At 37.3% G+C, this 16,750-nt stretch overlaps 1 protein-coding gene across 1 annotated transcript; it reads left to right on the top strand.

Moving 5' to 3' along the window:
• Positions 1-60: 60 nt before the first annotated feature.
• LOC140228982 (uncharacterized) lies at positions 61-9,801 on the top strand. The gene is made up of 6 exons (XM_072309239.1): positions 61-118; positions 4,493-4,564; positions 5,155-5,168; positions 6,106-6,185; positions 7,085-7,188; positions 9,635-9,801. The coding sequence occupies exons 2-6, from the start codon at positions 4,500-4,502 to the stop codon at positions 9,714-9,716; spliced, it is 345 nt and encodes a 114-aa protein (XP_072165340.1). The 5' UTR covers positions 61-118; positions 4,493-4,499; the 3' UTR covers positions 9,717-9,801.
• Positions 9,802-16,750: the final 6,949 nt, after the last annotated feature.

The raw sequence follows: 16,750 nt of genomic DNA, 5'->3' as shown, positions 1-16,750 counted from the left end.
AATTGCCCATCTTAGTGAAAAATTATTTTTTCATAATCTTCGAAATATTGAAAGAGCCTAAAGTGTATCTTTCTTTTCAGACATATCCCATTCTGTTACTGGAGTAGTAACGAAATCGGTAGGAATATCCCTCTAAATCAAGCCTAATTCGATGATTTCAACGAAAGCCTTATACACAGTTCAAGTAAAGGCAATAAAGGATGGACCTTGTCTAGGATTTATTTGACAGATCTTGCTTAGATACTAAAACCTCTTCCAGAAATTAGGCGATCTTCCCAATGTACATCCATACACCGACTCACCTTAGTCCCTACACGATATCACTAGCAGTTAGGCCTACAGCGGCCTACAGCTAATGGTATGGTTCGGTGTCCAACACATCGACACCCTAATGTTTTTCATATCAATAAATACTTAAAGTATGTTACAATTTGCCTGAAATTTTACTCACATGTAAAGAAAATGCTCTTAATTTACAAGCGCTCATTAAATGCGATTTACGGTACACGCTCCAAGATAATTGCTTCGAACGCGTGGGTTGTTAACGGGGCACTCGACTCGGCAGTCGGTTGCGCCGCAGGCCGGTAGGCTTAGTTTTGAAACCAACAGCAACACCCCTAACTGTTAGGGCCCTACCCTCTATTGACAATAACGTGTGAAATGCACGTAGTAATGCTTTTCCAATGTGCATTTATCATTGTTTATAATCTACGGTAACATTGTTTTGCTGTTGATCTGGTTTATTATAGGTTCTAGGTTTTTTCGGTAGAATTTTGACACCTTCAAATCCCCAGTGAAGAATGCAAAACCACTGCGTGACTCTCGTGCTTGAAAGTTTGTTCTTTACGCGCAAGATAGAGGGGCATAATTTACAGTCAGTGTCGATGTGTTGAACACCTTGTAACCAATACCGTCCCCTTTTTATTGCCTTCTATCTAGCCTTCTATTGCCAATAGTCTATGTGAATGTGTGAAGTGCACTTTGCACGTAGACCCTGGTCCCTAACGTTAGTAATCAGGCATGGTTGAGGGGTCTAGATATCGCGGACGAAAATTTGAAATGCTCTTATAATAGAAGTTATTCCATAATCGTACCCGAATTTCTCAATGAATATCACGAAAATGCAGAAAAATCACCTCCCGGAATCCCCTGATGATACGATGACGGAGTAGTGCGCTGCCGCCGTTTATATGTCGGACTTTTTTTTATGCGTTCAATTTCTCGGGGTATGTAAAGATCGCGCAGCTGCCCTCTGTAGTTTCATGCGTGAAAGTGTCTACCCTTCTGCGGCTGTAACGTGCTCCGGCTTTCGTAGAATATTTTTTCACTTCATATTAAGTTTTACCTAACTTGTGTATATTATTATTATTATTATATGTGTTATTATTATTATTGTTATTATTATTATTATCATTATAAATAATTACTATTATCACCACCACTATCATCGATCATCATAATCATCATCATCATCATTATCATTTTCATTATTATTATTACCGGTATCACTTCCACCACCATCATCATTTTATCATTCTTATTATCATTATTTTTATCATTGATATTTTCATAATCGTTAATGATTTTCATTTATAAAGTTTTCTTACAATATTTCTAATCACTTTAACCAATAATATACCCGTAATATAAAATGGAAAAAAGTAAAATATGAACATATTTTTTTTGTGTGTGTGTGTGTTTGTGTGTGTGTGCTTACCCATTCGTCACCCTCTCATTTTCGTCACCCATTTGTCACACTCTCATCTAATTTTTCTTCAGTATCATTATGACCCTCCCCTGTCACAAATATATCACAAGTTAGCGCAAGAAATCACAAGCAAATTCAAATTGAAATCACACTTCAACTTCGATAGACTGAAATATTTATTCCTTTGTAATATTATAATCGTTGTGTTAAAATTTGACTTAAAACAACATTTATTAACAGTATTTCAGTGTAGCTGGCAGCATACATTGTTCTTGTGTATGATGACGTCACGTGGTAAACGATCGATCAAACAAATTACGAATTCTATCGACTACGAACGAGACAAGCGAGACGACATGTCTAACACCGTTAGGCTACAACATTCTTAGAACAGATTTTAAGGTTAGGTAGGTAAATTACAAGATAAAAAATTGGAAATTTAGTGAAAAATTTGTTGGAAATCAAAATTTCTTACCTGCTTCCTTCTCATGTTGAGCGGTAAGTCAGGTATGTTTATTCCATGGGCGTATCGGCAAATTTTGCGCTTAGTCCTATGCGTAATATCGCTTGCTATACGCAGTTAACGCTATGCGCGATCATTAGGTCCCTGCGCGAGACCTAGTACCCTTACTATACTCCGTAGGGCGTAGACCCATTCAATGCTTTTCCAACACGTGCATGTATATTTATAATCTACGGGACTGCGGTACGGTGTATCATTGTTTTGCTGTTGATCTTGTTTATCATTGGGTTTTTCAGTAATATTTGGACATTTTCAAATCCCCAGCGAAGAATAGAAAACCACTTTAGGGTAAGAGCACCAGTATTCGGTTAGCTACCGGTATTCGGTCACTTAAACTTATCACTAGGATCTAGTCACCAGCCAGTAAGTTCAACTGTCACATCACATGCAAATCACATCAATTCACATACTTTCACACTCATTCACAACAGGAAACTCCCTTATAGCACCCTCCAAAAATCCATCCAAAATCCCAAATTTTACCGCCAAAAGTGCAGAATCGGCGCTACTTTCCAAAAGCGCACACGGATAAGGCCCAGTTTGAAGAGTACGGGTTCCCGAAAAAGTGCTAAAAATCGAGAAATAGGCCGTTCTCTCGCGGGATTTTTTGCTTATCGCAAGCTTGGAGTGTGATGGTATCCTCAAAAACGCAAAAGAAAAACAAAATTTCCGTATGTGCCGATACAATGTCTCAATGTACAAGGGTTGAATGCAAGTGCCGAGTCCCCAGTATTCGGTCACCAACGGGCGCCGCAATGTCCCCAATGCAATTTTGCGCCAACAAGGTAGCGCACACGTGCGTTTTTCAGCTGCCTTGAACACGCATTGACTTTGAACGCACATATCGCGTGACCGAATACTGGTGGCGGTGACCGTATACTGGGGAATTTTCAAGGTGATATATTTTGCGATTTTGTGAAATTCTGTGTGATATTTAACAAAATGAAAATTGAGATTAAAGAAATTTGATATATTCCACATACATTGCTGTAGATAATAATGATGTATGTATGTATTATTTTAGTTTGTAATATATTGCAAAAAAGCTTCAGTGACCGAATACTGGGGATGTTACCCTATTCAAATTAGTGAATTTCTTCCCTCGAGATGTTTTCATTGCAACTGATTGACAAACTGCCCTACCTCGATGTAAATAAATTCACTAATTTGAATAATAAAAGCAGTACCTGCTGCATGCTGTGGGGATTGGAGCCAACACTTGCTGTTGGGCGGAAGCTCTGTGGTCTAGTAGTGGGGGTGATGCCTGTCCGGAGATCGGGAGGTCGTGGGTTGGAGTCCTGCTCGAGTATGTGCGCCCATGATTTTTTGTCATGGCTACTACTTAAAACACTAATCAATTCAGTGCTTATTTACGTCGAGGTAGGGCAGTTTGTCAATCAGTTGCAAAGAAAACCACTTACTGAGCACTGCACTTACACATGTGATGTAGACTCTGTGAATGCGTGTATGTTCATTCTTTCAATATGCGCCAAAATGCTCTAGAGTGAAATACCCAATATGCGGCAGGGTGCCTGTTTCTGGCAGGGGCACTTTCATTCATCAATAAAACAGCAAATGAACATCATGTGTGCTTAAAGTCCCACTTTAGAACTCGGGCAGGAGGTACTTCCAAGTGTAATGGGAAGTGACACCCGATTGGGCCTTTTCATGAATGAATGAAATGGCCCTTGCTGCCAACAGGCACCATGTTAAAAGTTATTGTTGTTATTATTATTAAGGCCCTAGTGGCTGAGTTTACCCATAAATACAGTAGAAAGTCTATTGGATCTATACTTCATATCAGTGTACAATCTGTACAATATATGTAGACTAAAGTCTACTAGATCTTTGTTGGGCTCAGGCTCATCTGCTCATCATGTTGTTACAGACCGAAAGGCATCAATAGAGCCAAGATATTCGGGAACCTTTGATGGGGAGTAGCAAGCAAGATTCAAAGCATGAGAAAGATTGAAGTGCAACATACAGTGCACTTTCATTATAACAAACATGCTTATAACGATATTTCAATTACAACGAAGTAACAATTCAGGCCGCAACATCATCTGCTCTGTGTTATTTGTTTGGTTGAAACAAAATTTTGATTCAACAAAAAGAAAACTGGCTGTCCCCAGGACTTCATTATTATCGGGAGTCCATCGTACCAGGATAAACAAATGGGCTTTCACCGTCTACAGATAAGTTCATTAAATGAACTGAAAGTTTTTACTACAAAACTTCCTTTATTCTTTGTTACCCTACAGCCACAAAATGGTGCAGAGGCTCACCTTCCGACGTAGGCACACATATGCCACCAAGTCCAACAAAATCAAAGTGTAAGTAAAGCAAGAATAAATTAAACATTGTTAGAGTGTTGACAGTTGTGTGGTTTGAATGCAAAGCCAAAGGAGGCTGGAGTCATAGTGTTGACTGGTAGTTTTATGCTGCACATGTGTGAACAATATAGAGTTTCTAGGTGATGTACATGAAGCATGCATGATAGTTGGTTAATAATGTGTAATCAACAGTTCTGGCAAATATATTGTGCATGAACTTCATTAGTTATGAATACTGTACAAGCTGAAATGTTCGTGTACAGATATTTTCGCAAATTGCTACTTGTAGGACATTTCCGCGTGTTGTTAATTTCGCAGTTGCGAGGGTCTAACTGAACTAAGTTATTCATGCGTTGTTATTTTCGTGTGTTGTTATTTTCGTGGTTCAAAGGCGATTCGCGAAATTCACGAAAATTTCTGCTCGTACAGTAATACTTTAAAAGTTGTTCCTCGTCAGTGTGTATAATTTGCCTTATGTCTGAATTTAAGCCATTTTTCTTCTTTAGTGTACATTAAATGAGATTTTACCAACAGCATTTGTCCATGAATTATACCTATTCCTGTCTCATTCTCTTATTCTCCTATCACAGGGTAAAGACGCCTGGTAAGTGAAGCTTTGCATTGTGGATTTCTTTGCCATTTACCCCATAATCAGTGAATGTAGAGTGAAAATACACCCACTACCTTTAAACTTTACAGAGTAAAGTGAATACCCTTGATACTATCCCACTGTACATTAGCATTATGATATGAGTAGTGCATATGACAAGATATAGAATGTTCGAGCCGTGAACACTTTGTTTTTATTATTATTATCACTACTACTAGTAGTAGTAATAGTAGTGGAAGTAGTATTTGTGGCAGTATTGTGTTATTAGACTTCATATTACTCCATCTTCATGATATGATTTCTTATTCATATATTTTTTTTTCCTCAAAGAAAAGTTGGGTTTAAGGTGAACATTTAAAGTGATTGTGAATTTGTGAGACATTTAATTACTTATGAATAAAATTTACAGTCAGCCTTGCTTAATTCAACCTCACACAAGTCAATGAATTGGCTGGGTTGAAGAAAAATTTTACTGTGGAAGGACATGAACATAAAATTTATTGTGTAATTAAACATTCATGTTAAGTCTTTGGATTTGACTTGGGTAGGGTTGACTGTATTAGACAGTAAATAATACTCCAATGCCTTTAGGATATAAAATCAGAATACCCATCACATTGAATGCATGGTACACACATGATCATTTAAAGCAAAGGGTTCAGTGTACGTTTCTACTTTGAGATTAATCGGCATATACCATTTGGAAACTGCCTCCTGTACTAATTGAGTTCATCACCTTATTTTTGTCATATCTTCCAAATTAAACCAGAAGCGGTACTTGCTGAATTTCAGATTGCTGGACCAATGCTGAATCAAAAAGCTGATGTGTGATTATTATAAGCTGGTCTAGACATATTGTGTACAATTAATGATTATCTTAGGTGTTCCAATGTTAACTAGAGTTTTCTAACCTGAACATTTAATCATATAGGTGGGCGCCTGGTGTACCACTACCTCAAGAAGAAGCCTTCACCAGCCAGATGCGGTGACACAGGAGTGAAGCTCAAGGGGGTAAGATTTGTTGGCAGGAAAATGTTGTCATTGTACTGTAAAACTAGTGAATCAGGGGGGCATTTCTTGAAGCATTTTGTCCAACAAAATAAATTTGCCAGACAAATTTGCTCTCAGCCAATGAGATGCAAAAATTTCAGTAGCAGTAAATTTCAGTGACAGTTGGTCAGAAAATATACCTGACAAAGTGCTTTATGAAATGCCCCCTAGTTTACTCAGATGCGACCTACAGGTCTGAGGACTAACGTTTCAAAGTCAGGATGAAATGATTTAGCATGTTTCATCTGATTTACAGTCATCATGTTTCTCCTTGTCCAAAGGGAAGATGATGAAGGTGGTTACTCTGTAAAGAAGGTGTTCTTATAATTATGTACTACAGAAAGACAAAAGTAAGGCGTTTGGAGGGAGTTGATTAATTTGGTTTGGGTTTGCAGGCATTGTGCAAAAGATTGTACTATGTATTGCTGAATCCCAGAGCAAAATATTGCTCTCAAAATTTCTAGCACATACAGTAGCAGGCAAACCTGCTGGAGTGTTGGAGTGTGTATGTATTCAGGGCAGCAGTAGTTGGTTTAAGATTGCTTTTTGCCATAATCATATCGGGTGACAAAATAGGGCTGAAAGTCTGTTTTTTGTCAATTTGTGATTGGTATGATGAATGAATGTTCTGATGTTTTAAGTGTTATCTGTAGGCAGTATATGAGGGGTAGGTGCTTTAAGTTTAAAGAGACATACAGTGTATTTTTCCGCACTTGAGATTGTTTAGAAGAGAAAAGCAGGACCTCCTTTCACATTTGTATAAATTTGCATACACTTGTAGATAAACATGTGTGACAGTGCTATTCCACGACCTTATGATTTCAATTAAGTGATATTATTGCATCTTTCTTGTTCACTAGGTTCAAGCTGCCCGCCCCAAGAAGCTTATGGCTCTCTCCAAGCCCAAGAAGAAGGTCTCGCGAGCCTACGGTGGATGTCTCTGTGCAAAGGCAGTCAAGCAGAGGTATTGTCTGACCCAAACATTATCTTCCTGAGTATTATGAAGAAGTTTTTTATGCCTCCGCCACGAAGTGGTGCCGGAGGCATTGTTTTCTGGTTGTCCGTCCGTCCTTCCGTCCGTCCGTAATGAATTTTGTGGACAACGTAACTAAAAAACCTTTTGAGGTATCCTAATGAAACTTAGCATGTATGTGTATTAGGGGGTGAAGTTGTCAAAGGTCAAAGGTCAAAAGGTCAAGGTTAGATACATAAAATTTCACTATTTCCACCATATCTATGCAATACCTGAAGATATTTTCTTGAAACTTAGTGTATACATGTATTACCCAATCAAGATTCTCTGGAGAAAGTTTGGGGTCGTGAAGTCAAAGGTCAAAGGTCAAGTAAAAATATTAAAACTTCACTTTTTTCTCTGTACCTTGGAAATTGCTCAAGGTATCTTCATGGAACATAGTATATACATGTACTGACTGGCAGTGATTATCTAGACAATTTAGGGTTCATGGGGTCAAAGGTCAAGGGCAACACTTCAAAATTTTACTATTTCCCTCATGTTTATGCAATGCCAACAGGATTATTTTTTTTTTCACTTGGTGTATGCATGTGTAACCTAATAGAGATTCTCTGGAAAGTTTGTTTTTTTTTTCTTTTGTTTTTTGCCTCAAAGGTCAAAAGGTCAAAGATCAAGTGAAAGTGCTGAACTAACTTTTTCCTCCATATCTCGAAAGTGGCTCAAGTTATCTTGAAACCTACTACATATTTATGCATGTTCTGCCTGACACTGATTCAATTATCTTATGAATTTTTGGGTCAAAGGCCAGATGAAAATGGTAACAATTTACTATTCAGTACAGAAATTGCACTTTTTCTCCATACCTTGAAAATTACTAAGTGCATAAACGTATGAATGGGTCAAAGTCAAGTTAAAGTCCTTAAATCCCCAAATACATGCTCTCCTATTCATCCAATTAAACCTGCATTGTAGGTCAAGGAAGGTGAACATTCAACACATTCGTGACAAACTTGTCATTTTAATATTTTGCCAATTTTGTGAAAATGTGACCCGCTACAACAAAAGGATCCGAAAGTCGGGGAGGACAATTTTCTAAAAAATGGCATGACATTATTTCCTTACTCTTCTACTTTAATTTCATATATAGCCTTATTCATAAAAGCACTCGGTTGTGGAGATATTGATGATTTTATTAGTGCATGTCAAACGCCTTCAAAGTTTTCCTTCCGACGCTATTATGATCAAGGGAAGGCGAGTAAGTTTTCACCGCTTGACAATAGAAGGCATGCTCCTAGCGACCTCTGTGATGTTCAGTCAAGCTTAGCGCCAGCGGTCTACGCATGACCAATCAGTAATCAGGATGCCACGCACTGACCAATAAGATCACTCCCTCGTTGCTAGGGGAGGAGTCTAGCTGCAGCACTAAATCCAAATCTTCGGACACGTTTCTGTTACTCTGAAAGTCGGAAAATCATGACCCAGAAAAATACTGATTTCTTGCCTTTCCTTTGATCATTTAGCTTCAAAATTTCGCCAGATGATAGACAAAACATTAGACTACAAAATTATGCCAAAAACAGAAATCTGGTTGTTTTGACCAATTTTGATGATGTGACTTTGAACTCGATTTTCTCGGCTCAGCCGTCAGCGACTTTAGGACCCTTTCGTTGTAGCGGGTCACAAATCTAATCACACATTGTCCACATGTACTATCTAGACCTATTAGGAGAATCATGCATTATGGCGGAGGCATACCAGTCGCCATGGCGACATTTCTAGTTTTGTTTTTGTTTTTTCCATACCATCTATGTGAGTAGTATTATAAACAGCATGCTATGGAAGAAATGTAGAGAGCTCAGGAGACATTGCACTTTCTCAGAATCATAACAATGATGATGAAAATGATTTGTTGTAAAAATTCATTATCCTTCTGTCATATGAAAATCCGAGTTATAATTTCTTCATTAATTATTGAGGCTACACATGGACGGTAGTCTAATGACTTAGTAAGAATAAATTACTGTCAACCTTGCATAAAGTTGGCCTCGCATGAGTCAAACAATCTCCTAAGTCAAAAGTCTTTTCAAGCCCTCTTCTCTTTATGTTCTATTGATCTTTAATCCCTCATAAGTCAAATTTTCTCTCAGTCGAAGCTATTTCTTTGGTCCAAATGGATTTGATGTCTGCAAGGTTGACTGTATGTCATCATGCCATCTCTTCTGTTTATGAGCAATGCAGTATATCCTTCAGAGAGGAGATAGGATAGCCGACTCGTCTCGGACGAGTCACATTGCATGTTGGGAAGAGGGTCTTTCATAGTTTGTTTCAAGCAAAATACCCTGATTGCCATATTGCCAGCAATGACTAATTTCCATTGTATACTTGTATAATCATTGCTTTCACACCGTGCCTTGTCTTTTTCCCTTACCCTGTGTAGGATTGTCCGTGCCTTCCTGATCGAGGAACAGAAGATCGTCCACAAAGTTCTCAAGGCTTCACAACAGGGAAAGAAGAAGTAGGCTGGGCTGTGGCATTGAGATGGGAACACTGAGGGTTGTTAGTCTGTACAAATAAATTACGCCATTGGCAAACCAAGACAACGAAGGGAACAGTCTTTTTTTTGTTGTTGTTGTTATTGTCTGTAATGTACTTGAAATGTGTCGTGGTCATTTTGCCGGTTTGATTTTGGCATGGATGCTGTGAGTATGATTTTGTTTTGTTCTGTTTTGTTTTCACTTGCAATGTACTGTGTACACTATGTGTTCCAAAATGTATTTAGTTTTGCAAATTTTATGAATCTGCCGATATCAGTAGAATTCACATCCCCTGAAACTAGGTATTGCTGCCCATGTGCTTTGTCTTCATAGGGGAAAACTGCAAACTTTATTGTTGTAAAGGGTGAGTCGTTATTTCTCAGTCTGTCGTGATTCTTGATCTGAATTCAAGCTTTTGTTAAATTGCCCTACTAGTCCTGATCCAGGAAATACATGTACAATGCTCACGGAATACACTGGTGAATGCAGTATGTAACTTTTCAAGAAGAAAAGATGTGTTCTATTGCATCACTGACAATAGGCTGGATATGAGTTGAAATACATACTGTATTTGTACAAGCCCTTTAGCTTTCAACGTTGCAATCATGCACAGAATTTTGCCGATTACATGCTGTCAAGCCATATACCTGCACATTACACAAGATAGAAATAAGAAATCCATCCAAATTGTATACTTTCAGCTGTGTGTGTGTGTGTTGTGTGTGTGTACTGCCAGAAATGACACTTTTATAGTGGATAATAAATCATGTACAGAAGGAACCATCCTGTGCATGTAGGAGATGCACTACCTTGTTTCAAAGCTGATGATGCAACAGTGTGGAATACAACAGAGAGCACAATTTTTGTACACAAACTAAAGGAGGGAAGGTGGGGAATTGTTACATGTATTAAAAAAGTAGGACCCATATTATGCAGAAAGCGAGTGCAAATGAGTGAGTGTTCGTGATAATGATCAAGCAGTTGAGCTAATACAGTACATGAATTTAAAGGGGAAATCCAGTCCAAAAATAAGTTAGTCTGATATAAAAGGAGTAAAATCTTATGAGTTCGAAGATAAAAATTTGACTGAAATTGGAGGAAAAATACAGAAGTTATGAAATATTGAAGTTTTGCTAATATCTGCAAAACAGTTCTTGTACAGTGGATATGAATATGCAAATGAGTGAGCTGACCATGTCATAACTTCACAATTTTCCACTGATTGTGTACAAAAAATGACGAAAATCCAATGTTTCTGTCATTGAAGTCTGAAACATGATGTTACTCCTGGTTGAATAACTTCAGAATACAAAACTGTAGCGATTAGTTAGATATATCAGGATTTGAGCCTCGAGCATAATTGCGTTTTGAATGAAAGACTGGAAATTTCAAAATTTTATGTACAAACTATATGGCAAGTGGTGAGGGGATGACATGCTCAGTTTGCCATTTGCATTTTCATATTGACTGTTCAAGAACTGTTTCCTCAAACATTAGCGAAACTTTAAAATGTCATAACTTCTTATTTTTCTTCCAATTTTGACCAAATTTCTACCATTGAACTTGTAATATTTTACTCTTTCTTATCAGACTAACTTATATTGGACTAGATTTCAAGATTTCACGTGGCACAGGGCAAATAATATGTTATCTGCTTCTCTTGGTATAATAGTCTGCGTTCAATCAGTCACTATGTCAACACTGAGCAACGTAACTTGCTGTTACCCATCATTCATACACACCATACTATGTCAATACAAATGGCTCCTTAGTGTTTGTGTACGTGTGTTGGTGGACGAGCAAGAGGTCAATATGTGTACATTGTATGAGTTCCATCTTATGTTTCGCTTTATTTAGTCAGGCACTGTGGGGGTAAAAATGTCATTGTGGCAGTATTTTGTCTATGGGAGAAACAATGGGGTACTCCCACAAGTATACCTTTGCTAGTTTGTGTGTGGTGTGTATATTTGCTTGAGTGTGTACATAGGTGTGTTAAAAAGAACTGAACAAATCATGAAAACAGAACACCGCTGGTCCATCCCCTCTATGGTGTACAGGACGGAAATGATGCACATAATATGGTAATCTGCTTGGCAAAGTAATACAGTGTACATGTACATGTAGTAGATGTCATATACCTCTCGAAAAGTTTGTCAATAAAGAAAACATATTTATAGGGCCGAGTAAGAACTTCGAAATGAATACTATACTGCCTTTACTGGATACACATGGTGATTGGATCAACAGAACAAAAGCAATTAAAATCGTTTTGAAAATAAAAGACATCGCTCGGTAGATAAAATATTAAGTTTTGAATGTCACACATTACTATTTGTGTACTGCTCGAATGTAACATCGTACAATGTAATATTTCAACACAATGTACTGATGATGTTCTCATCTACAACATAATCAACATTTATTGTCTGTGGTTTGTGGTCTCTTGTTCATTTATGGATGTCTGTAAGGGGGTTAAACACTTAGGGCGCCCTCTAGGGAGTTTGATATTGTAGGAACTTGAGGCTCATGCATTTTGTAGACGTTTGTACAATTAAAAGCATAAAAAGCAAGGCTGCGCATGTTTCACCAATGATGATACAATATTGTACCTGAAATGACTGAGATAAAAGGTATCTTCCTTCCGAAAAGAAGTTATAATCCCGCTTTGCCGATCCCTTCCAGGGGAAACTTATCTTATAAAAGAATTTTGTCTTGAAGACGGCTCACTGCATAAACAAATCATAGGCGACAGATCAGCGTGAAGTTGCATAGAAGAATGGTAAAGCTACTATATACGCTGTACGCTGTATTATGTTCACTGTCATTGCGAAATCGATAAATCACGTGACATCGTGTTCTCTTTCGACTCCTGCAAATCGTGGTCTTGGTCAAGTGACTTTGAAAAGCATGCTTGTTCCGAGAACTCCGCGAGTGCTTGAGTGATAAAACACAGAAAATACTAATGTATAATTGACTATAGAATCTCGAATCGATAGCTGAACTCGCTTGAGACAGTAAATCACCTATGTGACCCACCACCACAAAACCAATAAGTCGCAATGCGACTTTTCACGTACACGGCTGAAATAGCTGGGTTGGGTGGAAAAGTCAATTTTTTGTTTTGGTATTTTCAGAAAGTCCATTCATCGATCTACCACATAACAAATATTTTAGGGTCTAATGTTCACTAGAAATACCAAACCGAAAGGAATTCATAAAACACACTCAAATAGTTTATTGCACTCATCGACTTAACTTCATTTGAAAGTTTTGGACTAAGAATACGAGGAAGAAAAAGAAAACTGTTAAAGCGAAGCGAGTAAGAGAGTATAGAATAGAAGAGGAAAAAATTTTAAAAGAGTGAAAGATGAGAGAACAGGAAAGGACTGAAGTGAGAGAAAAGAGAGGAGAGAGAGGAGAGAGAAGATTGAAGTGAAATAGAAACAAAGAATGCAATTGAATCAAGAGGGGAGAGAGAGAGAAAAGGGATAAACTAGAGAAACGGGAATAATAAACAAAATACACAGATAGTACATGCTATTATTTTATTGTTTTTAACTTCTTCTTTCCTTGAAATAACTTATTTTGACACAAAGTTAAACAAACTATTTTAGGCACAATTTCAAACTTAACATTTGAGAGAATCGTTCTTTTTGCTCTGTACATTACACGCCAATGTAATCGGACATATTTTCTTGAAATAGTTTTGGAATGATTTCGTATTTTCTGCCATTCAACAGTCGAAAGAAAATCGGCCTTTTGCCTTGTTCCCTCAATATTGTGTCTATTTACTTATTCCTTGTCCTGCAGAATCAAAGGATTAAAAAAAAATGAATGATAAAAGAACGCGCGGGAGATCATAAACAGACGAGGCGAAATTCTTATTGTTAGAAGAGAAGTATTTATTGAAGTATGATATACAAGATTATTTTCAAGCGTTCAGAACCATAATATACTAATGAAATGAAATGCTGCAATCGGATATTAAACCTGCCATCTGTGAATAGAAAAAGTAGCATAATGTATAGTGAAAGAGTAGAACAGAGAAAACGCTTGGGCAAAAGAAATCTGTATATATAATAGATATGATTGTATGGAGTTACGATCTTTTCACATCATTCATGTAATACTTAGACATATACATTAATATACCTTATCTATGCCATTAAAATTACCAGAAGAATGACGTCATAAAGACAACAATGACTAGATATAGCTTGAAGGTTTACTCTCTTCAGATTTTTTCAAGACAAGGTGTAAATCGATACGGTATACACACATCTTCTCAATTTTACCTGCGTATCAATGGGTAATAGATTCTGATGAACAGCATAGACAGTGGGGGGGGGGGGGGGGACCGAAATGTATTTGAAAAAGCTACCTCACCAGGCTGTCGATTTCTGCTTGTTTTGTATGGTCGAAGAAACCCAGTTATGCCTTGTATGTTACAAATTATCGGGCATTTTCTACCTTTATTGAAATCTCTTAGATTAGTATCACTTTTAGCATTAGACGTCATAGTATCAAGTTATTAAAGCTCTATCTCTAGTGGAGCTTATTGTTTTGATATTGTTCTGCCACGATGACAGACACCCCACACTTCCCATGGATCATTTAGTGACTAAAACATCTTACGACATAATTATTCCTGTCCGACAGCGGAAAATGGGTTGAAACGGGCAAGATACTCGGTATCCTTCTTCAATTTTTTAAAAAAGGGTGCAGCTACAAGCATCACGAGTGACTGATCGGGAAAAACATTCACCCAAGCATATAAACGTCGAAAAGGTAAATGAAATGCTGAGGTTTGGATCAAATAAGAATTTAGTTGATTCAATTAAACTTTGAGTAATTTTATGATTGTGTTCCCTTTAGAAAGCGATGTTAGCAAGCAACCGCGGGACCCCCTTCAAAGGACCCCCCTTCAAAGGACCTGGCAATAAGTACCTTGCCTTGGGGCGTATTACTTACGTAACTGCTACTGCCAAAGACTTGCACAAAGTCCTATCTGTAGATTCACTACACCTCATCAAAAAGGTTACATCTTTAGTCTAGCGAAAATGGAGACTTCTCCGTGCAAACGCTACTGATACAGTAAATGCTATTATAGAACATTACATCGAACAAAAGTCGAAATGTCACAAAACTCCCACTGCAAATCACGCTTGTAAATACAACACGACATTGTTAGAATTAATATCCAGTGATGTAGGCAAATTCTTTGTCAAACAATGCGCATGGTGCTGGTAACTCTAGCGATATTGATGCTAACAAACACTGCACTAATAATAACACCTATAACAAACACCTTATAAGCCTAAAAAAAAAAATCTAAAATTAAGTAATCTAAACAACACACACACACACACACACACACACACACACACACGTCTCGATAATTAAAGGAAGACAATTCGTGCAAATACTCAGTATCATGCAGAAAATCATGTACAGTAGCTCTCAAATCGGTATATATTTGTATACAGAAATATGTGAAATGGTTTCCCTAGTTCTGGTCATATCGGTGCGATGATATTACTAGTAACTCTTGATATGCTGTTGATAAAACGCCATTGCTGAAATTAAAAACGCATAATACACAGGAGCTTAAAAGAAAAATGCGCAGTATTACTAGTAACCGATGACTGTTCGCGTTGAGGGTAACGAACATCAATTTTGAAACTAGGATGGGTATAAGCAAGGCGAAGCGCCGCAAGACAATGTTGTATAGGCTGTTGGACCGTAAAGACCTGTTATTTCATTATATGTATTTCATGCGATATATACGACTCTAATATCAGTGGTGGGGTACAGATTACACTCGTTTGAGGATGAATATAGGCCTACCTATACCTATAATATTAAAATGATCGAGATATTGACGCATAATATAAATCAAAATTATTACAAAAAACAATTTCGCGCAGTTTAAGTGTTAGTATGCGAAATATGCAACAACACACCATACACAACGTTTTCATGCAATGAACAAAACAGACAATAGTATTGTTCCAGGTTAGTGCTCGTGAATATGATTATGATACAAAGTTATCATAATCATATCCACTATAGCACGAACCAGGAACCTTTGATGTTGTGCGCACAGCGCCACAACTCTAAAGCTACATTATGTACATTGTAGAAAGTGAAATAACTTTGTACAACGAAATTCATTATTATCCACTTCGGTAGTGAAAATCTAGCCTCCTATATGATAACATAAGGTATGAGCATAGAAACTCTTGATTGGAACGATGTATTTAGATCAGATTCAATTGATATACTATTGATATAATTATAGGTACAACATTAGTATTAAAGTCATTATTTTACACTATATAAAGTGACATTAGAGTAAATAACAAGTTTCGATTGATGATTAATCTAATTAATCTAATAAACACTTATGATGCACACTTGATTATCATTACAAGCGGCACTTTGTTAATCTACACTCAATATTAACCAGTAGCAACGCCTGAATCCACATTTCCTTCAGCATAATAAGAGGCAGAGTGTTTACATAATTATATCCCTACACAATTAAACTTTTTTTTCAGTTTCATTCATATATCTATTAGTCCTGCATCTAAGATAGCAACACTTTGTGTCGCGCACCACAGAAGTTTAATGCAACAGTGCTAAAGAGATGTTATCACCGTTTTAGTTCAAAGAATTTTCATATTTTGGTTTCGACAGGAGGTAAGAAAAAAAAAGATGATCAATGATTACGTTGACTGAGGCGACTATATAATAATTACATTTTAGCGAACACGCATGGGGCTCGAGCATTAAGTATAAACATCTATAACTCTTACATTTGAATTACTTCGGATTTTTTTTTTCACGGACAGTTGTAATGGTTATGATGTGAATTATTAAACTGCCCGTGCTTATGCAGAAACCTTCCAAGCTGAACGTGGTGAATTCAAGCGAATGGATTACTGATATGATTATCCCTGTCATTGTTAGATGGCAAGGCATTCTTGTTTTCGTAGTTTATTTCGTAGGAAACAGCA

This window comes from Diadema setosum, chromosome 5, assembly GCF_964275005.1.
Source record: "Diadema setosum chromosome 5, eeDiaSeto1, whole genome shotgun sequence".
NCBI lineage: Eukaryota > Metazoa > Echinodermata > Echinoidea > Diadematoida > Diadematidae > Diadema > Diadema setosum.
The sequence above is the reverse complement of the archived record's forward strand: the minus strand, read 5'-3'. Positions and strand labels throughout refer to the sequence as shown.

What these genes read in the sequence shown, in the direction of transcription:
- LOC140228982 (XM_072309239.1), top strand. Translation starts at nt 4,500, where the DNA reads ATGGTGCAGAGGCTCACCTTCCGACGTAGGCACACATATGCCACCAAG. An exon ending in CAGGAGTGAAGCTCAAGGGG is followed by an intron (nt 6,186 to 7,084) that starts GTAAGATTTGTT and finishes CTTGTTCACTAG; the next exon opens with GTTCAAGCTGCCCGCCCCAA. An exon ending in GCAAAGGCAGTCAAGCAGAG is followed by an intron (nt 7,189 to 9,634) that starts GTATTGTCTGAC and finishes TACCCTGTGTAG; the next exon opens with GATTGTCCGTGCCTTCCTGA.